General features: G+C 40.9%; 1 protein-coding gene across 1 annotated transcript in view; it reads left to right on the forward strand.

Annotated features, from left to right (window-relative positions):
* Positions 1 to 375: 375 nt before the first annotated feature.
* The window catches only part of CELF2 (CUGBP Elav-like family member 2), a 377,904-nt gene continuing 354,514 nt past the window's right edge, over positions 376 to 23,765 (forward strand). Inside the window, exon 1 of the mRNA XM_080630853.1 lies at positions 376 to 627. Within this exon, the coding sequence (XP_080486979.1) occupies positions 575 to 627 (53 nt within the window). The 5' untranslated portion in view covers positions 376 to 574. The remainder of the gene's footprint in view (positions 628 to 23,765) is intronic.

Genomic DNA, 23,765 nt, shown 5'->3' on the forward strand with positions numbered 1-23,765 from the left:
GTGGGAGAGGAGTTGCGTTAAGTCCCTCCTTTAAAAGGGTCAGACTCCAACCTGCACAGAACAGGGAAAGCCCCCAACAACCTTCAGGAAATAATATAAAAGCAAACCTCAGAGGTAGAAGGAAATACCCAAAAGGAGAAGACTGCAGCTTGCAGTAATCTGTAAATGATTGCTGGCAAAGACTGGAGGCTTCAAGCCTGAGCTGCGTTTGCTCCAAGAGAAAGCCAAGAAGGACGGTGTTAATAAAGAGAGATTTAACTGAGGGCTGTGCTTGGAATAAAGTGGGCTACAAAAAGGTCAAATTTGATCAGTTGGAGCAGATTACAAGGGCTTTAAAAGGTAGTGGTAAAGAAATGAAACTGGGACTGTGAAGCAATATAGCACAAGATTGATTTTGGGGGTGGAGAGAAGCTGGGACAAGTGCTTATCAGCTTGAGAAGGAGGAAGAGCTGTGCTGGGTTTGTTGTCATTCCCACACTGAGTAGAGTACTTGCTGCTTTTGTGGTTAGGCTTCCCTGCCGTGGGTTGTTTTTTTTCCTTCTTATATATATATTTTATCTTTACTATTCCTACAATGGTGTCTATAATCTCTGACTTGGATCCTCTGAAAAGCTGGAAAGTTTTAAGGTAGGCCTATGTTTTCTTCTGTTTGTTACAGGCATTTTTGGTTTAGCCCTAAATTAATGGGAGCTTGAGTTATAATCGAAATGTGAGCCCTGGGCTTAAGTAAGAGAGAAGTTTCTGGTAATTAGAGCCCTTTTAAGATACAGCAAACCTTTGAGCAGATGTTTAGAGAGACCCGAGGGAGATTTTTTAAATATACTTCTCGGTGTTACAGTGCAGAGAGGTTTTTTTTTTCCCTTTCTTTCTTCCTTTTTTATAAGGAGAGGTTGCTCCGCAAATTCAAGTTAACAGTAAAGGCTCACACCAGTTGAAACTGCGGGATTAACTCTCTGCTTTCCGCGCCGTGCTCTGCAGGGGATCCGGGAGGGAAACTTCAGAGGAGCAAAAAACAGCATGAAAGTTGAGCAAGGAGTGGGAAATAGTCTTGGGGGGAAGGCAGGGGGACAAACGTGCTTGTTTCATTTCTTGTTTCGTTTTGTTGTTGAAACTTCCACACTTTGTTGTCCCTCCAAGGCATGTGTTTGATACTTAAAAGTTTGATGCTTGCAGTCAGTTTGGTACTGATTTTTACCTTCAGCACTGCTATTTTTCTTTGTATATGGAAAAAGGGTAACTTGAGCTGCTAAAAAGGAAGGGAAGGGGGAATCATTATTAACGCCTGCTGCAGATATTACAGCTCCACAGTGTTAAATGACCTTGTTTAATGCTGCTTGTAAGTGCCTTATTGAGTGTCCGGACATGCAGAAAGTTTGCAGAAACTTCACTGGAAATATTTGGGAATGTAGATGGTGAACTGAAGTACATGAATGAAATGAAATAAAAATAGTTAAATATAAAACTAAATAAATTTTCTTCAGCTCTTATGCAAAACATGAAGCTGCACCTAATATTAATGCAGTATTTTGTTATTTAAAGGGAGTAAATTACAAGGGTTTTGAGAGGGTATGTGAATTGTGATATTATTATGATATATACAATAATAATAATACAGTATATTTTAGCTTCTTACTGCAGTGTTTTAAAGAATTTATTAGTGTGTCCTGAGCTGAAGGAGGAAAAATAACACTTCTAAAGTCAAACCATAAAGTTTACTTACATTAGTAGTTTTTTTCTTTTTTCCCCACATTTGCAGAACGTTGAACTTTTCTTTTTTGGAAGTTTGAATTTCTCTGTCAGTCTTCTGAGCCTGTGCACAGGAATGTGGACTGAGATCCTTTATCCTTGACTGTGGCATGAGACTTGGCAGAGCGGTCTCATTGCAAGTTTGTTTTGTTGGTTTGGTTTGTTTGGGGTTCTTTTCAAGTCATTTAGGACTGTCAGCACGGAATGATGAGTTTCTATTCGACTTTCAAAGCCTCAGTGTGGATGTTAGCTCGAACGTATTGTGCGGGATAGTGGAGTGCTGTGATTGGCATCTGGGGTAAATAGTTACATTACATCAGACCGGAGCAGGGGTGACTGCTGTGAGTCATCACCAATGAACGCCAGAAAAGGACTTTTGCGAAGCTTCATATGTGTTGTCTTACAGCGTGTGCTCCAGAAAAGCTATTCTAGGAATTACTTTAAAAGTTCATCTCACTCTATGAGGGTACTTCTGATTCCTCTGCTAGTCAAGTCAGGTGATGCCAGGTTTTTGCTGCGTTGAGGGATAACACAGAGGACTTGAAAGGTGAAAAGATTGAAGGAGGAGACACTGTTGCCCCCTCAAAGAATCCTGCTTTCTTAGAAGAATGATGTGTTTGCATGACTGTAGAAGAAATATCTCCTTGGCACTTTTTCCCTGTAGCATTGTGACAGTTCCCAGTGTCGTGTGTATATCCGGAGATTAGTTGTATGGACACAGAGTAGGTCAAAGATGTGGTTAAGTCAATTTTACTGGACGTGTCTGTGTGTAGTTACAGTGTATGATTACAGCAGCAACCCTGTATGAATGTGACATTGTGTTGATCAGCTGCAGGATGCAGAGGGTTAAGGGGTGGCACATCGCAATATGTAATATAAGTGAAATAGTCAGTGATAGTAAAAAGCTAGAAGTCAACATGCAGTTCATATGGCTTATGACTCATTACGTTGAAATGCTGCTGCTGCCTTTCATAAATTTTAGTTCCTCTTCTGCAGGCCAATTTCCAGCTTGTTTGATGCTTCTGAGCTTACTGTTTTTAGTGCCTCTTCTCCATGTACAGAGCAGCCTATAGCTGATATTCATAAAAAACAGAGGAATGTTTCTGTGTGCTTCTCTTAGGTGGCATGTAGCAATTCTTAAGAGCCAAATAAAATGCGGTAGCAAGTGCTGTGCTCAGCTCAAGAGTAGCATCCTATGGCAACAAATTCTCAACTTTGTTTTCCTTGTGTTTCTAATGTAATTTATTCTGTGACTTGCTCACAGTTTGAGACCTGCTTAGCTGGGAAAAGACTGAAGGATGCAGATTTCACAGAGGCAGGGCAAGGGGGAGAAATGGCATTTGGGCTCAGTAATTCTCAGGGGCTTGGTGCAGCTATGGACTGCCTTGGTGCTGATTGCCCTCACCTCAGCTGAGCTCTGGCTCCCCTGCCCTGCTCCCCAAATCCACTGGAAGCACATCCTCTGCCCTCTGATTAAAGGTAATAATAAAGGAAAAGGTACAATATAACAACAGACAAAGCTGTGGGTGATGATGGAGCCTGATGAGTATGAGAGGTGGTGGTGGAGGGTGGCAGGGGATTTGTTGGACTTTACCCAGCAGCACTGGAAGAGCTAGCAGAGGTATTAATGGCAATGTGGTGTGCATATATAATATTACATCAGGCCTCCCTCTTCCGTTGTCTGTCTAGGGTAGGACAGAGAGGGTTGCAATACTTTCTGGCAAGCCTCAGCACCCACTGGGTTCACATTACAGCAAGAGGGGAGGAACTCAGGCTCTAAACACAGTTTAATGTGCAGAACAAAACCCACTTCAGAACATATTTTCTTTCACTGGATTTCTTGATAGTGATCTGAATATTAAAGTTACTGGAATGTAATCTCTGATAGCTCATGGATTTGTTCTTTTCCCTCCTGTTGTCTCTCTTCAGATAAACTCCCAGCATAAAATCTATGCTTTGACATTAACACAGTGCTGCCTGATCTTCCTTTATAGATGCCTTCTCACTTTTCAGAGTGACTACAGTAAGTGCCATGTCTGTTGTACTCTTTGGAGCCAGGAGAGATTGGCAAAACTTCAGGCCTTTTTAAAATCCTTCAGAGCCTTAGAGCAAATGATGTGTGCTTGCCCAGCCCTCTGTAGACATAGGAATACCATTTACTTGCATCCAAAATGATACAGGAGTTGGAAGTCTAGACCCCTTAGTGCGTAAGAGACCAAGATCAGCTCCTGTGACTCCAGAGATGTCTCTAATCCCTGTTCGAAACTTCCTTGTACATCTGAGATGTGGCTTTGCTCCTCATATGTGACAGGGACAGCTTTAGTCATTGTTTCTGAAGTGACTTGTGCTCTGGGCTTCTACAGCAGCTAAAGCATGGCAAAGAGAGGCACTACAAGAGAACAAAATATATCTCTCAAGGCTATGTCTATGCTGCTGCTTTTCTCCCTTAATTTGCTCCAACAGGGCTAAATGTAGCACTATAAATCACATGAACTACCTATACAGGGAAGACCTTGTCCCTCGTTTGCATTCCTGTCTGAAGAAGTATGTGATCTTTCTATGGCTTATGGCTGGGCATACAAAAAAGTGGGTTTTAACTTGACTTTGCAACCTCAAGGTGAAATCCAAGCAAAAAGTAGGAGTGCTCTCTCAGATGAGCAGTGAACTTACAGTCTGTGAAGCAGTGGATCTTGCTGTGCTACTCTGCATTCAAATGACCTGCATTTCACAAATACTATTGAACTGGCCCATAAAACTTGGCTGGTGGAGTTGGGAACATCTTGTTTGGAACATGCCATGTGTCAGGCAGATGTACCAACTCAAATGTTCTCTCTAAAATGCCTTTTCCCACCACACATGCCGTCCAAACAACCTGGAAATGGTTTGGCTTTTCAGGAAAAAAAGCCATTTTCATGCTTGACAGGTCAGTCCAGGGGGAGCAATTTCAGCCTTGTTGGTGTTTGTATTATGAGCTATTTTGGTTAAGTAGCCCTATCATCACACCCTGATTCTGCTTCTGTGTTTGCCTATGGATTGAATAGTTTTAAACTGATCAAATTGGGGAAGAGGGGGGGGAAGTTAACACAACAGCTCCAATTCAGTTGTTGTCGCAGAGCAGTAAACCAAGACCAAACACTGATGTGTGAGTGTTATTCCTGCTTTAGCTTTTGCCTTTCCATCTTAGCAAAGCTTAAGATAAGGCATCCTGCATTGTATTTAGTATCAGAATAGACCAGTTGAGTGCCTGGACCCCCAGCACAGAACTATTGTTCAGTGAAAAGGGGGTAAAAGAATCTTATTTCACATGTGCTTTACTCTGAGGACCAAACCAATGTTGTCTCCACCCATCACTCAAAACCAAAAGAAAACAAGTTCTGAAAGTTTGGCCCATCGATATAATACTGGACTCCATCACCACCATGAAATACAGTTAATGGAATTTCAGATGTCAGTGGACAATGCAAATTCCCCCATAATTGCCACAATATGCCGGCTTAAAATAAATAAGTACAGACAAAAAGAGGGGTGTGTATCATGTAATACTAAAAACACGTTTCAGAAATGGTTTTCCAGTTAACCCCTCCAACAACACAGAACATGTCAGAGATGGCACTGAAAGGGTTGCTAGTGAGGGTCACATGAATCCCGAGTTGTGACACCAAGGGTATGGTGGTTGGTTCTAAGCTCTGATATGTAAAATATGAGCAGCAAAACAGTCTGGGTTCCTCTGCTTTCAGTTTGAATGACTCCGGAGTCACTCAAGTGCATAATACTGGGATGAAAAATTAGGGCCAGCTATATCAAAGTATGAGATTTTAATCATTTTTCCATCTTTTGTATCTGTGATTCCTCTGCACTTCATTGAGGACAATGCTGGCAGTTTCTCTTGGTTTGTTTCTTTTTCTTAGAAAGGCAGGATCTATGGGGTGATTGGAAAAGTGAAGATAACAGAAAATAGCAGATTAGGATGTAACACACTCCTGCACCCATTGTTGATGGCTGAGAAAGTCATCCAGTCCTTCTCTAAGCCGGTGCAGATTTATTCTTGCATCTTTATTTTCCCCTGATTAAAATTCAATATCACTCTTCTCAATAAGAGGTTATTCTCCACTGTTTTACTAAAAACAATCCACTTTTCATATTAAGCCTGTATACAAGCGTATTATATCTTGTTCATTTGGACATGAGTTGTTAAATCTTCCATGTGCTTTATGGGGGATTTAACCACCCAATTCAAATGAATGCTCCCTCACAAAGAGATTTACTTGCCATTGCTGCTATGTTCCTTTGCCTAATTGTTTAAATTGCCCCAGCCCCTCAAACACAATATGAAATTAGTGTGCCAGCAACACAGATGCCTAGCAAGAGTCTGACGGTGTGTAGTAACACTGTGATCCAGCCACCAGTGATGCACAGTTCAGGGACTTCCTATGCCAGCAGTGATGTCTTTTTCTTGAGGAATGCTTCCTCCATGAATTTATCTGGTTTTGCAGTTGTATCTTGGAGCCCACAGCATCTTGCAGCAAGGAAATTCTGTGGTTTGACACTTTCCTGGTTGCATTATGCTACAAAAGCAGTGCTTTGGCAGGGCTCTCTTTAGGTGTAAGTTTGTCTTGCGTCTGTGTTTTGAGACACGTGGTAGCTGTTTTGAGTGGTTTCCCTGCTAAGGCCTTGAGATGCTGAGTTCAGGTTCCTTTCTTTTGAGGGGAGATTGTGTTATTTCTGTATCTATTATACCCCTAAATTTCACTCCTGATCCTTGGGCGACATGGTCTAGTGGAAGGTGTCCCTGCCCATGGCAGGGGGGTTGGAACTAGATCATCTTAAGGTCCTTTCCAACCCAAAACATTCTACGTTTTCTATGACTTGTGATTAGTGACATCCAGCTACATGGATCCACATGCTGCAGGATGCAGCTGAAACCAAGATCATCCTTTCCTACATGCACTACTTAATCATACTGATTTTCACCTACCACTTCATAGTCTTCATCTCTTAAACCAGGAAGAGTTCTAATTTACTCCTGCAGATCTCTGCAGCTCTTTCCTAACTGACCCACTACTAATTTTAAGCTTTGTTTAACTCTGCATTCAGTAGAACTGAAATAAGGAGGAAATTGCCTGTAGAAAGGAAATGTAACTGGGCAGTGGCAGTGTTACCTTATGACTTGAGAGATAAGGTTATAATTCCAAGGTTTTCCCAGGCTTTCTGTGTCAGTTTGGGTGAGTTACTTAATCTTTGCGTGCCTCAGTTCCCACAAGTAAAATGGAGTAGTTAATACCTGTCTTATTTAGTTTGGCTATAAACTTTTCATGGCTATAGAGATGTACGGCTCTTTCCGTGTAGAGCCCATAGCAGTGAGGGCTCAAGCCTTGATCTAGGTTTTTCTCAACCTGCCCTCACAAAAATAACTTGCTTCACTGAAAGTAGAATTTAACTGGTTTTGAGAACAAGTAATTCCTTGGTCATTTACTAAAACCCTTTCTTCACTATTTCTGCCTTTACAATGCAGTTTCACAGAGGAGCCACTACAATTCCTCACATGCACCAGCTTTTTTCCAAGAAGTTATTGGGCTGAAGCTGGTTTTAAGCCTGAAACCCAGAGCTGAATGATCTGGCTGAGCTTTGCTTAATGGTAAATTACTTAGCTTGGGTGTTTGGGTTTCTTATTATTCCTCTTTGGGTTTTTCTCTGTGTGTGTGTGATACTTCTGTTCAGTAACCCTTTATCAAAATGTGTAAGTTCTGTTACTGTTCTGCTTTATTAAACTGCCTCCAAGCTTTGTCTTCCCTTCGGTATGCGAGTTCTTTTTCTGCATAGCTGCTTTTCTCATGTCTGACAGGTGCATATGTGAATAATTCTTTTCATAGGCTCATGTTTTGATCTCCATTTTTCTGATCCTTTCCTCAGTTGATATACAACTTTACTCACCTGTATTCCACCACATTTATTCAGCGATACCTGTGCCATATGGCATTTTCTCAGCCATCAGTAATGTACCCACTTGTCCACATGCAGTCATTAGAGCAGGGGTGTCATTAGAGCAATGAAACTCTTCTAGTAGTTATTATTACAGCATTGCCTGTATAACAGGCTTTGTTTTGTTCAAGGTAGATTCATTAAAGATCTCTTGCACCCCTGTTAGTCTCAAGTGCTGTACAAAGGATGAAGCAAAGGTGCACATCACCAAGGAGATTTGCAGGCTCTCTTCTTGGGTCTTTACATCAAGACCAAGAAGAGTTTTGCTTTGTTTGACCTGAGCAGGAGCTGAATTTCTTACGTGTAAGGAAAATGCTCTAACTGTTCCCTATGGGTGTTGTCTGGCGAGTCTCCCAAGGAACCTGTTCAGACTTCAGAGCTCTAATACTCCTGAAAAATGCGCTGTGGCACTAAAAAATTCTTAGCATAACCTAAATTTTACTGTCTAACCTCTGAACATGCTTCTACTGATTAGACTCAATTTTTCCTGAATAAGGAACCCAAACAAACCAACCTCATGAATCACATTTCTATTTACCTTTCTCAGATGCTTTTTGTTTGACTGTGTGTTTCCCCATGTTTCATCACAAGTAGAAGAGGTTCCTCGGGTTTTTTTATTCCTCATCTGGCAGAGTCTGTGCGTCCCCTCCGCACAGAGTTTGTTCTGATCATTCATTAGAGGATGCATGTTCTTGAGTTGGTCCCAAGCTGGTATTAGCCAACTATGAACCGTTGATCTGCAGATACTGGACTTTTATTGTTGGTCTTTTTTTTTTTTTCCAATTGAGATTTAAAACTAAAGAATTTCTAAAGGTAGGAAAATTTCTAAAGGCGGGAATATTGTGAGACTCCAGTGGTTCTCACAATAAATGCACTCCCTCTTCTGTTGAACATGTGGATTTCAGATTATTGGAAAGATCTGTCATGTCAGTTGTGCTAGATTTTTTTCCTTTTTCAGATGTCAAGTAAAATTGTCAGTAGCTGGTTATCTTCAAGAAATGCTTTATGTGGATACTTTGTTTAAAAAATTCATTTACTTGTTCAAGTAACTTTGCAAGAGTCTTCGGTAGTAGAAGGCTGATTCTCAGCTTGACACACCTGAACTGCAGACTAATACATTTATGTATTAAATTAGTAGATCAATGGAGCCAGAACTTAGTTGAGGTTTGAAATCTTGGTATGACTTTGGAGCGATTTGATTAAGCATATTCCATCCAAGAATTTGCATGAATACTACAGAAAGCTTTAAAGTAAAAGAGGGGACAGGTTAGGTTTTTTTCTTTAGGTTTAAGACTCTTTGTTTTAAGTACGGTTCTTGTTTTCCAGGTCCTAAAGAAAAGTATTATCTATTATAGAAAGGACTTGAGGCGAGTCTTTGAAGCTGTGGACATTCACGTTCTGAAAGATATGTGGACTTAATAATCTTTTTCTACAAAGAATAGGTTCTAAATCTACAAGTGAGTTAATCTACAGGTGTCACCCCAGCACTACTCTTCCCGTTATGCTCATCCTGAAGCAGGAGGCACTGTCACATTTTAAGTTGAGACTACTTTAATTCTGCAAATAGTAACTAAATTCACCTTCAAGCACTTGTAGGATGAATTTCACTTCTCAGTCTCTTAGGCTATAATTAATCTGTTTTAAGTAAGCAAGAGGTTACTGTATATTAATCAGAGGTGATTTCTAGTCCCTGGGAGGTTTGCATGGCTTTACGTGTGTCTTCCTTCAAGAAGTACTGCGTCTGTCATCTGTGTTATGTATTTGAGCCTTCATTTTTATGTGCCCTGTCAGCAGTAGAGCTGCTGGGCATGTTTGCTAACTTGGCACTTCAGCTGAACATCCTTTCTGTCTCAATGCGGCTTAGGGGAAGAATTTCAGTCCTACCAGTAGCTGGCACTGCTGAAGCTGGTGGATACCTTTGTGGCCCTTGGACTTCCCCCTTGTTGGAAAAACTGACCTTGCCAAGAGCTGCAAAGTGTTGTTGACTGGGGTCAAGTTTTGGCTGAACACGCCAAAATAAGGGATTTGGGAAGAATTACAGGCTTGGAAGGGGAAGATAAGTATTAAAGGTCTCAAATGCGATGGTGGGGAGAAAAGTATTTATACACAGATGTAAACTTTCGTTGACTCGAAAAGGAATTAATTGGCAGGGCCTTTTATGTGACTTTTGGGGTTAGATTTCCAGATGACACAAACTGACAATGTTCTATTGAGCAAGATCTACTTGCCCCACATGTACTGCAGAAGACTTGACATCTTTCTTTTTGTACATGAAGTTTCTGGATCTAATAGGAGAAAAAATGTCTTGGTCAGAGTACTTATTGTACTAATTAATTCCATCCTGCTGATGCCCAGTTTTACTGTGTCTGAAGTCTGGACTCTAAAAAACTCTTGGGAATAAGGTTACATTAAGTTTTAATTTTCTACTTATTTTTTCCTGTGTTTAAAAGAAACAGATGACCTAGCTCTTTGCTCTATAGTCAGCATTCAAGTAGATTAATAAATTTAGCAAAATCTATTAACAAACCTAAACCTATGGCAGCCTAGGTCACAGACAAGCTGTGTAAACTAACTATATAAGTTGCATACCAACTCCAAATCATTGGAAAGTGGTAATAGGAGAAACCAAACTTGATATATTAGACAGTAACTTTATTTCTTCATTACCAATTTGGACTGAAAGTTTCCTGATTTTTACAAAGGGATTTTGTAGTTTATTTATTAATTAATTCATGCAAAAGCAGTTTGTATTTTTAACTCAGAACAACGTGGTTCTCACATATATCTCTGGGACTGCCCTTAGTATGAGTTCAGTGAGAGCTGCAGCTACGTCTGTGGGCAGCAAGTTCCTTTGTTTGCCATGAGAGTCATTAAAATCTATGGTTAATGAGAGCTTATACCATGTGCACAGGTCTTATGAGTGCTACTGTGGAGTTTTGTTACTTGATGCCTCAAAGCTGGCTAGATTGCTATTTTATGTGGACTTTGAGGTCTTCTTTTATGTCTTTACTGTCATTCTTCTCATAAGAAGAATTCAAAAGCAGCTTCAGTCTTCCACCCCCACACCCCAGAGAAAAAGCAAGTCTTTTATTAGAAGATCCCCTAATTTATAAGTACCCTGTCTAGCAATATTTTCTATAACAAGCTAAAATCTGAAATTTCCTATTGGTAGGAATCTGGGATGTAGTTTTTGCACTTAGAATCATAGAATAGTTAGGGTTGGAAAGGACCTTAAGATCATCTAGTTCCAGCCTCCCTGCCATGAGCAGGGACACCTCACACTAAACCATGCCACCCAAGGATTTGTCCAACATAGCCTTGAACATCGCCAGGGATGGAGCATTCACAGCTTCCTTGGGCAACCTATTTCTTCCCTATATTCAATCTAAACTTCCCCTGTTTAAGTTTGAACCCGTTACCCCTTGTCCTATCACTACAGTCCCTGATGAAGAGTCCATCCCCAGCATCCCTGTAGGCCCCCTTCAGATACTGGAAGCTGCTCTGAGGTCTCCACGCAGCCTTCTCTTCTCCAGGCTGAACAGCCCCAACTTTCTCAGCCTGTCTCCATACAGGAGGTGCTCCAGCCCCTGATCATCCTCATGGCCTCCTCTGGACTTGTTCCAACAGTTCCATGTCCTTTTTATGTTGAGGACACCAGAACTGCACACAATGCTCCAAGTGAGGTCTCACGAGAGCAGAGTAGAGGGGCAGGATCACCTCCTTTGACCTGCTGGTCACGCTCCTTTTGATGCAGTCCAGGATACGGTTGCTTTCTGGGCTGCGAGCGCACACTGCAGCCGGCTCATGTTCATTTTCTCATGGACCAACACCCCCAAGTCCTTCTCCGCAGGGCTGCTCTGAATCTCTTCTCTGCCCAACCTGTAGCTGTGCCTGGGATTGCTCCGACCCAGGTGTAGGACCTTGCACTTGGCATGGTTGAACTTCATCAGGTTGGCATCAGCCCACCTCACAAGCGTGTCGAGGTCCCTCTGGATGGCATCCCTTCCCTCCGGCGTATCAACCGAACCACACAGCTTGGTGTCATCGGCAAACTTGCTGAGGGTGCACTCAATCCCACTGTCCATGTCACCGACAAAGATGTTGAACAAGACTGGTCCCAACACCGATCCCTGAGGGACACCACTCGTTACCGGTCTCCAGCCGGACATCGAGCCATTGACCACAACTCTTTGCGTGCGGCCATCCAGCCAGTTCTTTATCCACCGAGTGGTCCACCCATCAAATTGATGTCTCTCCAATTTAGAGACAAGGATGTCGTGTGGGACAGTGTCGAACACTTTGCACAAGTCCAGGTAGATGATGTCAACTGCTCTGCCCCTGTCCATCGGTTCCGCAGCCCCATCATAGAAGGCCACCAAATTTGTCAGGCAGGATTTCCCCTTAGTGAAGCCATGCTGGCTGTCACCAACCACCTCCTTGTCTTTCATGTGCCTTAGCATGCCTGCCAGGAGAATCTGCTCCAAGATTTTGTCAGGCACAGAGGTGAGACTGACGGGTCTGTATCTTTTTTTCCCTATCTTCGCTGTAGATACTACAGAACCAAACACAGCAGGGCATCCAACAATAAAAATAAGTAAATATTCTTATAGTGACAAAATAGCACAAAGACTATGATCCACTGTAAAGAAAACTTGTGTTGCTCCCATTGGTGTGGTTGGGTAAAGGCAACAAGAAGAATGAGCATGGAGGTTCAGTTCCAGGAGGCATAACTTTATTCTATTTACATTCAGTTAAGAAGTTAACTTTGCCAGTATTTTTGATACAGTCACAGATGTTTACTGGGGAGGCATCTGCCCAGTAATTAACTCAATTACTATTTAATTAATTTCTACAATAGTCACTACTTAAATAAAAATCATAGAATCACAGTTTGGGTTGGAAGGGACCTTAAAGATCATCCAGTTCCAACCCCTCTTCCATAGCCAGGGACAATAAAATGAAACATAATAAAATAAAACACCTTAAAACAGAATGTCTTATAATATACAGAAACCTAGTTTGAATGTATCTATCTGTATTAATCTGACTGTACTAATCACTGCCTTGTTTTCCCATTAAACTCTCTGCAAGTTATTACAGGGCTGATTGTGCATTGTGTATTGTCAGTTCAGGTTGTGGATTAAATTTAAGCAGATATTATGAAAATACAGTCTATAGCAACAGGGGAAAAACAAGCTCTGTTGATGAAAATGAGCCATGTACACAGTGAGCCTGCGATTCAAACATGAAACAGCTCCAGGTTGCAACATCACAAAACACAATGATTTGGAGGAAAGAATTAGTTCTGCGTTTATTCTTTTTGTCCACATTTGTTCTTATAATACACAACAGCAGTCAGACCACACAGGAAGTTTGCACAAATCTACATGGTAAAAGTGGGATGGGAAAGCAGAACTAGCCCAGCAGCAAGGAATTGGGCATTTTATATTTCTTCAGCAGCTGGAAGCTTAGTGTGGCACTAAAGAATACAATCAGCTTTGCAGGGAGGGAGCTGTGCAATCAGTATATATGATGGTTTCTTAAGATGTGATAATCTGGAACAGACCAGTTACCTATAGATGGTATCTTTGTATCTCCTCAGTAGTAGTAGCCAATTTTAATTCCTTCAGGAAGATGATAAAAGGGGCTTTAACTGAGGGTTTCCAGCAATAGTCAGCTAATAAGGAAGTCCTTCTAGGTCTGAAATTATGAGGAATGTTCAAGTATGGAGGCAGAGTTGTACAGAATCACAAATGCTTCTCAGTTTATTTTTCTTCTTGTATTTTGTATTTCTTTTTCTGGTTTTATTGTTTGTATTTTGTCATTTTGTCATAATAAGGGGAAAAGGAGGGAAGATCTTGTGAGAGATTTGAAACCAATAACCCACATGACAATTAGCTCACAGGATGCTGTGCCAGTAGAAACCAAATGCTTAGAATTGGGAGGGAGGGGGGAAATTATGGATGATAACATCTACAATTAGACAGGATTAAAATGGATGGGGAACGACATCAGTCCTCAGGCTTTGGCCAATTACTGTCTGAGGTCGAGAAGTATCTTTCCTTATTTGGCAACATATCCCATCCATGTAGGCTTTTTGTACCTCTTAGGGATGGAAGGTCATAAAAACAAACTCCCTTCTGACGCCATGAGACAGCAACTGTGTTATACAAGAGTGTTAAAATCCTATTAATTGATTTTTTTTTCCTAATATTGAATTCCAACAACATTTACTTTCTTGATGCAATGCATGAGTCAAAAAAAAGGATAGATCTTTCAAACTTTATGTCACTAAAGAATATACTTTTATTTCACTGTATTATATGTGGTATCTTAACCACTTTCTAGACCGATGAGTTTCCACAGAGTAATTTTTCATTGCATTAAAATGATTATCCATCACCATTTGAACTTGATGTACTCTCAAATAGGTAAACTGTGTACTTTAGCAAGCCAGCATGCCTTCCGACATTGTTATGGGCAAGATCTGCATGAGGAGAATGTGAACTTCCTCCCCCTCTTTCCCATGATAAAAATCTCCGTACACAATAGCTGTACTGCCACATGTCATGGGGACATTGTGTAAATTAGAGTTACAAATTTGTCAGCCTAACCAAATGTCTGAAAGAATAATGTCATATTAGTTGTATTTCAGCTGTAAGCCTGGCCTGATTTAAGGTTGATTTGTGTGGCAGCTAGCCATACCAACAGCTTGTGCATGGTTGATTATAAACAACTTTGTTTTAATGTAACAAGATTCTCATTTAATTCCGGGGAGCTTAATGCAATGGTGATCAAAGATAAATTCAGACACATCCGTGAGGTAAAGGGTTAGATTAGACTGGCCAGAAAAGACAGGGGCTTGAAGATTCTAAGATTGTAAGATCTTTTGTATGTTATAATTCAAACTTTCTGAAGTTGGATAGTGCGCCTGAAAATATATAGATGGAGAACGGCATGCATGGCAAGCCTTGACATAATTTGGTCCAGTTTTGATTTGCATTTAATTCTAGTTTTTTATGGAAGGACCTGTGTTCAACCAACGGGTTTTTCCTTTCTTGGGGGGTTTGTTTCATTTTGGGTGTTTTTTGTTTGTTCAGAAAAGCTTTATTCCTTTGGGTTTGAAAGTTCTTTTTCTTTTGCATTTTTTTTTTTTCCATATTAAGGATAAAATATTTATTCGCAAAGAGTTGAAATCCTTGAAATGTGTTCTGTTTGTCTGGGGTTTGTGTGTGTGCCTTGGTTGAATCCTTTTGCAGCTTGGTTCAGACTTGGGGGGGGGGTGTCATGTTTGGGGTCTTTTGATATTTGTGGTGGTTTCAGTGTTGTAGGGAGGGGTTTTGTGTTGGTCCTCCCCCCTCCCCCCTTTTTTTTCTCTTTATTACATTTGGGTTTGGGGTGGGTTTTGGTTTGGGTTGGTTTGTTTGGGGGCTTTTTTGTTGTTAATGGCTGTTTGGGTTTGGTTTTCCTTTCAGTGGTTGTGGTGGTGATTAAAAGTGTCCTTGTCTAAAGTGGTGTACCTGAGAGACACTCTGCTGCCTGTTTTTAGGAGGCTTAAGACAACTTAGTATTTTTGAGATTACCACCTTCATGCCAAACACCTCAGAAGCTGAGCAAGAAGTTCAGGAAAGATGGGAGGGATTAAGGTAACCTTTGTTTGTGACCATACTTACACATCAGCCTTCTGATGGAGGGTGGGGAGACACCAAGATGTTCACTTTGTTTTAAAACCAGCAGTAGTCAATTTGATCTGTAAATGTCAGATTTGAGGGGTCTGGTTACATAAACACAAAACCTTGAGTTGGACCTTTTTTGCAGGAATGAGTCCTTACTTAATTACCCCAATAAACTCCTGCTGCTTTGCAGCTTTATGTTAGAATCATAGAATAGTCAGGGTTGGAAAGGACCTTAAGATCATTCAGTTCCAACCCCCCTGCTATGGGCAGGGACACCTCCCACTAAACCATGGCACCCAAGGCTTTGCCCAGGCTGCCCTTGAACACCACCAGGGATGGAGCATTCACAACTTCCCTGGGCAAATGTTCTTTCTTTGCAAATAACTGATTTTGAACATTCCCTCTTTCCCTGCTGTAGATAAAGTCCAACTCCTGCCTTCAAACAGAATCAAAGCTTTACACAACCATGGTTGGTCAAGTTGGGAAAAATTTGGGGGTTTTCTCCTTCCCCTTCTCCCCCCCCCCGCCCTTTTTTCTTTAATTCCTGACTTTATTTTGCTTGACAGCGCAACAATATAAATCATGAACTTTAAATTTGCTGTGCGGTGTTGTCAATGGCAAGGGAGGAACAGGAGTAATAACCTAAGGTCCATCAGTATTAGTCTGATGTTTGTATCACAGGTCAGTGTGATGTTGTGCATCATCCTGGTGTTGAGAAGCCATTAGAAGTAAAGATAATTAATCCAGTGCAGCTAGTTTTCATAATTAACAAGTTTCCTTGGCTCTGGGCAAGCTGAAAATGTGAATGGGGATTTCTAGTCTATAAATACACAGGGAAAAGGCACAGATGTTCACGTGTATGCAAAGACTTTTGAGGTCAAACCCCTCTTGTTCAGTCAGAAGGTAAAAATGCACAGATACGCTAGTATTTATATAGATAGATAGATGTAAGTATAGTGGGGTTTTCCTTACCTCCACGATTATTGCACAGTGTTGGGACTTGCTTTGAGACCCACATTTCTTTTGTGGTTGTCAGTCCATAATTTTTGACAGATTTCTGACTTCACAAGGTAACAGAAATTACTCTTCTAAATTCCACGTGAGCTTCTGACCAAATGTTAATTTCTTCTTCGGCTGGGATATTTCCCTTTCGCCTGGACTACCTGTCCTACAAAGGTTTCTTGATTCCAAATGGAAGCATCAGTCCTGTTTCTGGGTCAAATTTTCATGTTCCTTTTAATTGTGTGCTATAGAAACGAAGTAAAACTCCTGCCCACCATGCACAGAAGACATCAGCTTGTGAAGGTTTTTGTCAGTGTGTTTCACGGAAAGGTTCTAAGTTGTTTAAGTCTAGTTCTGTATTCTCATGCTTATGGCTTGCTGTTTTAAAGACCTGTGAGTTTTAAGGCTTCATACCAGTAGTAATCAGTCTTAGCTGCATGTCCCCAGTTTATGTATGAAGAAAATATGGTTTTATTTGTCAAAGAAGACTCTATGCCAAACCAAAAGCTTCATAGTCACTGAGTGCTGGGTGGGGATCGTTTTTGTTTAGCTGTGTTTGTCCTGGAGATTGTTAGGCTGAGCTATTTGTTTGAAACAAAACGAAAGTTAAGAGGCCTGTAGCCAAGTTTTCAGATGATCCTCTTGCTCACTGGCACTGCTGAGACAGGAAAAGTGATGGCTTCAAAAATCATTTGGGCTCTCATTTTTTGGAATTTGAGCCCCTAAGAAAGCCTAGCCTTTTGCCTGCATCCTGAGATTAGCCTGAGCACTGAGGTTTTTTCCTATCTCCGCAGTCTAAAATGAAGGCATTGGTTGAAAGTTTCTAAGCCAGTTCTTGTTAAGGCATCTCCTTCGAGGTACTACCCACCTTTAACTCTTCTTGACTTTAAACAGTGTTCATGATTGGGTTCTATATTGGCATATCAAACCAGAAATAGACCCCCAGTTTAAAGAGGTGTGACTTCCATTAGGGTTTGAGCCTCTGCTGCCATTTCTTCTCTGTGAATCTCAATTGTTTCTAGTACTGTGCTTAACTTTGCTTGAACTTTTGTTTGGCAAAGGAACATATTTGTTTGTTTGTGACAGGCTGAGTTTTGTTGCTTTGCTTGAATTTTCTCCTGTTCTTCAAAATCACAGTGGCTTTCTTGGGAATCTTGCCAGTGTTTTAAGACTTCAAAGAGTGATAGTAAGATTTGTGTGCTCATTTGAGGCTTACATAAGGCTAAAGCTAATATTTGTGGGCATGATTAAATGTGTTTGGTATCTTTTGGGGGAGGGATATATCTAACTTAAGAGTTATGCTTGCTGCCTTGTGTGGATTCTTATGATATGCAGCAGCAGCTCAACAAGTTATCTAGCAAAGGGAGAGTCAATACAGGGTGCTGATACTCATAAATCACATTAATGCCTGCCTTACACCTCTTTATAAAAACAGTGGATAGCAACAATCTTAACATACATGTAACCAGTAAACAAGTGGTGTATTCGTATAAATATCAGATTCTTATCATTCTTCTGCTGCAAAGTGTGGGACTTCACAATGAATCATTTGCAGGAGATGAGTTAATACATGCTTGATGACAGTTCCAGCCAAAAAAGAATGAATCATGAATCGCAACATGAGGCAGATAATTGGGATGTGGGGGGTGGATGTCCAGGTTTGAACTTTTGAACTGTCAAACACAAACTCCTGCTGCTTCCTCTCAGTAATAGGTACAGGCTGGCTGTAGATTTTGTGAGCACCTGGGCTCAACAGAAGTGGCACATGCTGTCTTCCAGGTAATAGAGAGAGATGACACTGAATCATCAATTAGCAGGCTGATCACTTGTCCTTTTGCACATAGACTGTTTTGATTAGTACCTAGGAAGTTTGGGGACCCAGAAAGAAGAGAAGGCTGAAAAGATGTGATTAGAAAGAAGTGGTCTTGGAGAGGAGAAGGAGGTTTAGAAAGAAGATGAAAATCACAACTGGAAGAAATATATGGGAGGTGAAGCAAGTCCTGGACATGAGGAAGGTAGGCAGAGACCTCAGCTGGTGATGCCCAAGATGGGTAACTGTAAGCAGTGGCACAGCATGGACCAACATGTTGTACACAGCCTTCCAAGACCTTGAGACCTTGTGAATGTACCAGGAATATAGTATGTAAGGTGATCAAGAATGTAGAACTGAGTTTTGTGTTCAGTTTTGGTCCTCATTATACAAAAAAGATGTGGACAAGCTGAAGAGGCCACAAAGATGATCCAAAAACTGGGGAACCATGTAAGGAAAGGCTGAGAGACCTGGGTTTGTTCAGCCTGGAGAAAAGAAGGCTCAGGGGAGACCTTATCACCATGTCTCAGTATTTTAAGGGTGGCTACAAAGGATGTGGAGACTTCCTTTTTGCAAGGACTCAAATGGAAAGTATGAGGGGCAATGGGCACAAGTTACTCCTGGGGAGATTTGTATTGGACACAGGGAAAACTTTTCACAATGAGAACAGTCAGCCATTGGAATAATCTCCCCATGGAAGTGGTGGACTCCCCAAAGCTAGGCAATTTTAGATTCAGCTGGACAGGTTGCTGTGGTTTTGCAAAGAAAGGTTGGACCAGATGATCTTTGAGGTCCCTTCCAACCTGTGATTCTGTGATTGGTGAACTGAATGTCCTTGGTTCCTAAATAACTCCTTGCACCACCAGGAATGGTCTGCTGAAACATTAACTGATATTCAAGCCTACATACATAAGGACACTCCTTAGGTGGTGGCATGTAGCACTTCTCAAAGCAGAAAACAAATGCTGGTTGCTAGATTTAAGCATGTCATGCATACATATGCATGCTCGTGATACACAGGCTCAAAGATGATATGGAATTACAATAATTCCATAAATGGTATTTATAGCAGGACTGTAAGCAGCAATGTAATCACATGTATTTTCCAGAGGAGACTCTGGTGGTGGTTTCAATGCCAATCGACTTCCAAAAAGCACAAATAAGCTTGAAACATTCTGAATTAAATGGTATTCTGTGAAGCGTAGGTAGGATTCATTACACACATTGCTAATTAGGTCTTTGAATATAAATGATTGTATATGGTATTGAATAACATGTTTTTCTTTGAACTCTCAAGCCTTGCTCTAATCACCTTCTAGCTTCCTTTGGTACTCGTGGGTACAAACTAACCCCCTCTTTTTTTCCTCAAATAATCTGTCCAGAGTTGTTAGCTGTGGGAAGAGGGTCCTCGGAGAGCGGAGTAAGTCAGTGACATAATTGGTTTCCTCTCAAAAATGTGCATGAATGAAGATAGTTGCAACTGTTAGTACAGAGAGAAACTTTCCCTGCTTTGATTAAGAGTCTTTTGATACAAATTATTTGTGAATGCATTTTGCAGCTAACCCATTTTAAGGAAAAAAAATGCATAAATAGGGTGTCTGTACTTCCTAAAAAGTAAGCTCTTATTAAAAGTGAAGGAAATTGCAAACTATTTCAAATGGCATAACTTTGCATTGGAAAGACATGGAAAATAGGTGTAAAGCCCTGGTTTGTATTTTGAAGCTGGAATAAAGGATGACAGGCATAGTTGTTATTCAAATATCTTCCTACATAAAGCTAATAAACCATTTTCCACCTGACTTTCTCAGGGCTTTGAAACTACTTCTAGTGTAGGTGCTTCTTCTCCAGCAGTCTTCATCACTGATGGTTCAGAATTTAGAGGGGAAGTCTCTCTTCACCTGTCCCCATTCCCCCACCATCCTTAGTCCATCTTCTTTTCCAACCATTAATTGATGTTAAACTATAAATCTGAGCAGATTCCAGGTGTCAGAACCTTACATCTCACCCTTGGATATATAGCAGCTGTATTAACCCAAGCAGAGGAAAGAGATCAATCGTGTAAAGACAGTTTAGGCCCTGAGCAGAACCGTTTGGTCTCCAGTCATACAGAAGGAGCTCTCAAACTGTCCTAATAAAAAGGACAGTCACAGATTCTTGTAGCTTTGGATACTTGAGAGCTGAAAGAGGTTGGATAATCTGTAGTTAAATTCCAGTACTGGCTGAAAGAGTAACTCCCAAATCAACATCAACTCTGAACCTACTAAGACTAGATTACATTTTAAAATACATAAATGTGTCTAACAACAAAGACCTTTAAAATTAGGTCAGGTGAAGCTTCTCTGTAACCACAAGCGTGGCCCTAGTGCAATATTAGTTATAATATTATGTATATTACATATATAATATATATTATATTTTTAAACAAATATATATTTATTTATATATTATATATTTATTTATAGATAAAGATAGTTATAAATAAATATATTTATAAATATAAAGTTATAAATAAGGTTGTTTTTTTACTTTAAACAAGTCTCTGCCTTAGAGATTTGTACTCATGTAACTGCTGGACAAATGCCTGACTGCAATTTATTTCTGTCAAACAACGACACAAATACAAGAACAGTTTAATTTACATGGCTTTTTGTTTGTTCGTGTGTGTGATTTACAGTGATTTTTAGGGAAGCACCCAAGCAGACAGTGGCCCTACTGAGTTCAAGGTGACTTTCAAAATCTGCCAGAACACTGGCAAATACTTCAGCAGTTTGTCAAGGATCAGTTCTTTGCTGCTTAAAAAAGTATGTAAATATATATATATTGTTACCCATTTTCAAGTAGGTTGGGGTACATCAAGATCTAAATGAGCTAGATCCAATTCATAAAGGACTAAAGGACTGGGTGTATCTTTAGCATGTATGCTGCAGCTATTTATCTATAACGAGTTTTATGTCCAGGCAGATGCATTATTAAATGGGGGGGACACACCAGCATTTGTACCAAGGTACACCACTCAGATGCACATGAGAAACAACATGCTGCACACAAGGTTTTTTTTCCACTAGCGCATGAGATTAGCTCAGGCATGAAGCGTTTGAAGTTTGTATCCATGTGTTGGGCATACCACACCTCCTTGCCACTGGTTTGCCAGCTGGGAAAAAAGACCCATAATATATATTTGCTGTCTCAGTTGTTGGGTTCACAAGATGCTTCCTCAGAGAGTCATACCAAATGCCATAGTATGGTTATCATCTGTGGGGGTTAGTTGATGGAGAACTCTTCAGAAACAGACTCCTAACTCTTCTGCATAGTGTTTCTCCTTTGTACAGAGATGACACAAAGGGAAGGAAGTCTTCATGAAGGATCTCGTTGAACTGATGAGGTTATACAAAACGGTGACAGAGACAATATATGGGTTGATGTGCCTATAATATGTTGTAAACCCCAACAATTTACACATGCATATTCGGGATATCCAACATACACTCCAGGAGATACTTGTAACAGAAACCCTGTTCGCACTCTCCCTAACCTCTTCTTCCCCTGGGCTCCACCCTGCTGTTCAGTTGAAGCCTTTTTTCCTCACATCTTGATTAATACTAGGTGCAAAAAGCAAATTAGTGATAACTGCTGGTCATGACAGCCATTGTGCAAGCTCTTGTCAATGGCTGTGCTAGTTCTTTCCTGTTCTTACCTGCAGCAGCCTTTGTGTTTTAATCATGGGCCCCTAGCAGAAATTGTCAATTAGACTGAGCCTTGTGGTTGTCTTTGAATAAATGTTCTTTATCAGATAGATTTAGTGCTTTGCTGCTCTATTCCCCTGGTTTCTATGTGCAATATACCTTCCATATACACTAAAATGAAGTATCTTCCTGGGGAAAAAATATCTATCCAATCACACACGAGATAAAGTGGCTACTCTGCTGAACTCAAGAAAGAAATGAGAGGGCTTGATGAATGCCTTGAGGCCAAAACAATGATTCTCTTGCTGCTTTCTCTTGGAGAAAGAAAAAAAAATGGAAAAATCTCAGTTATTTCAATTTAAACAGTACAGAGGATTGTGTTAAAAGAGGCAGAGGCACTTCTTTTATCGTGTCTACATTTGATCAGTGTTTCTTGACCAGTTTTGTCCCAAGCGAGCTAAGGGAAACTGGGATCCTCCGTGTAAGTGGTTACGAATTATTGGTAAACAGGGCAGGATATGTGAGGACACAGGGATGGGTTGTTCCACTGACTCAGGAGAGCTCTGGGGGATGCTGGATGCAAACACAGCTCAGTTGTGCTTCAGAGGACGATTGCATAGGCAGAAATTCACTCGTCTTAAAAATCACAGACAATTTGCACATAATTGTATCTGTTGGACTTGAGTGGGCTGTGAGAAGGAAAGATCATAGAGTCTGGAGTTTGGTTATGTCTAAGAAAAGTCTACTCTGAGACAGTGAGGGACAGAACATCATTTTGCATCAAACTTGGACATTTTGTGAGTTTCTGATTCTTTTTGTCAAAGTTTCTTAGTTATCTTTTATAGCAGAATCAACTGTATATGTAAGATGCTCATATACTGGGGCAAGTGAATGAGGGAAAACATCCCACTTGAAGGGAGTGTGCTGGGTACCAACAGGGCATTGAGACGAGTCCAGGATCCCCCAGCACTCCACGGTGCTGGGCTGGGATACGGTCATATAAGCCATAAGAGACACAAGGAGGATTGCGATTAGCTGGCTAAGGGGTCGAGTCTGGAGGTGAGGCTATTGACTGGAGAACGTGACTGAAATGTTCACAAGAATGGTTTTCTCTTTGGTTTTGTCGTCCTTTTGTTGGTGTTTATTATTTTTCTTTCTTCATTCCACCAAAATAGTAAAAAAAGAAGAAAGGAAAAAAGAGTGCAATAAAAACCAAGAAAAACATGGGAAGAAGTTTATCTAGCACATAATTCAGCAGTTGTCCTGACTGGCTCTGAATGCACACACCTGTGAGATGCCAACTGAAAACATGACTTTGGGGGTTAGAGGTGGACAATAGGATTTGCTGTGCTTGGCATGCTCCAACACGCACTCTCTGTGAGAACGTATGGCTGGAGGAGGCAAAAGGAAAAGGGATTATTTGTTACCCATGTTATGAATGGGTATAATTAGGTGCCTTGCCAAAGGTGATGTGGAAATCCTCTGTCAAAAATGAAAGTGGTAGTCCAGGTCTGGCGGAGAAAAGCCTGCTGCAGTAAACACGGAGTTACTCTTCCTCTTCCGACTGTTGCTTTCTAGCTAATCCCTCTATTCCAGGGCCATGAGCTTTAGGTTTTACCTCTAGTAACATACTGATTGAGAAAAAGGTGCTTGGGCAAAAGGCATTAGAAACTCTAAGCTTCCAACCACGGGCAGTATGTGCAATAAATACCTCATAGTGGCAATCACTTCAAAGGTCCATCTTAGGCTCTGTGTGTTTTAGTGTTTTTACCGTAAATCAGTTAATTTTTTGTCAGAATGGAGAAGCCTCCTGTGCGATGCAAACCCCAGCAGTTCTGCCCTGAATAAAATGGAGGCAGCACTCGCCTG

This window comes from Psittacula echo, assembly GCF_963264785.1.
Source record: "Psittacula echo genome assembly, chromosome: 1".
Classification (NCBI taxonomy): Eukaryota; Metazoa; Chordata; class Aves; order Psittaciformes; family Psittacidae; genus Psittacula; species Psittacula echo.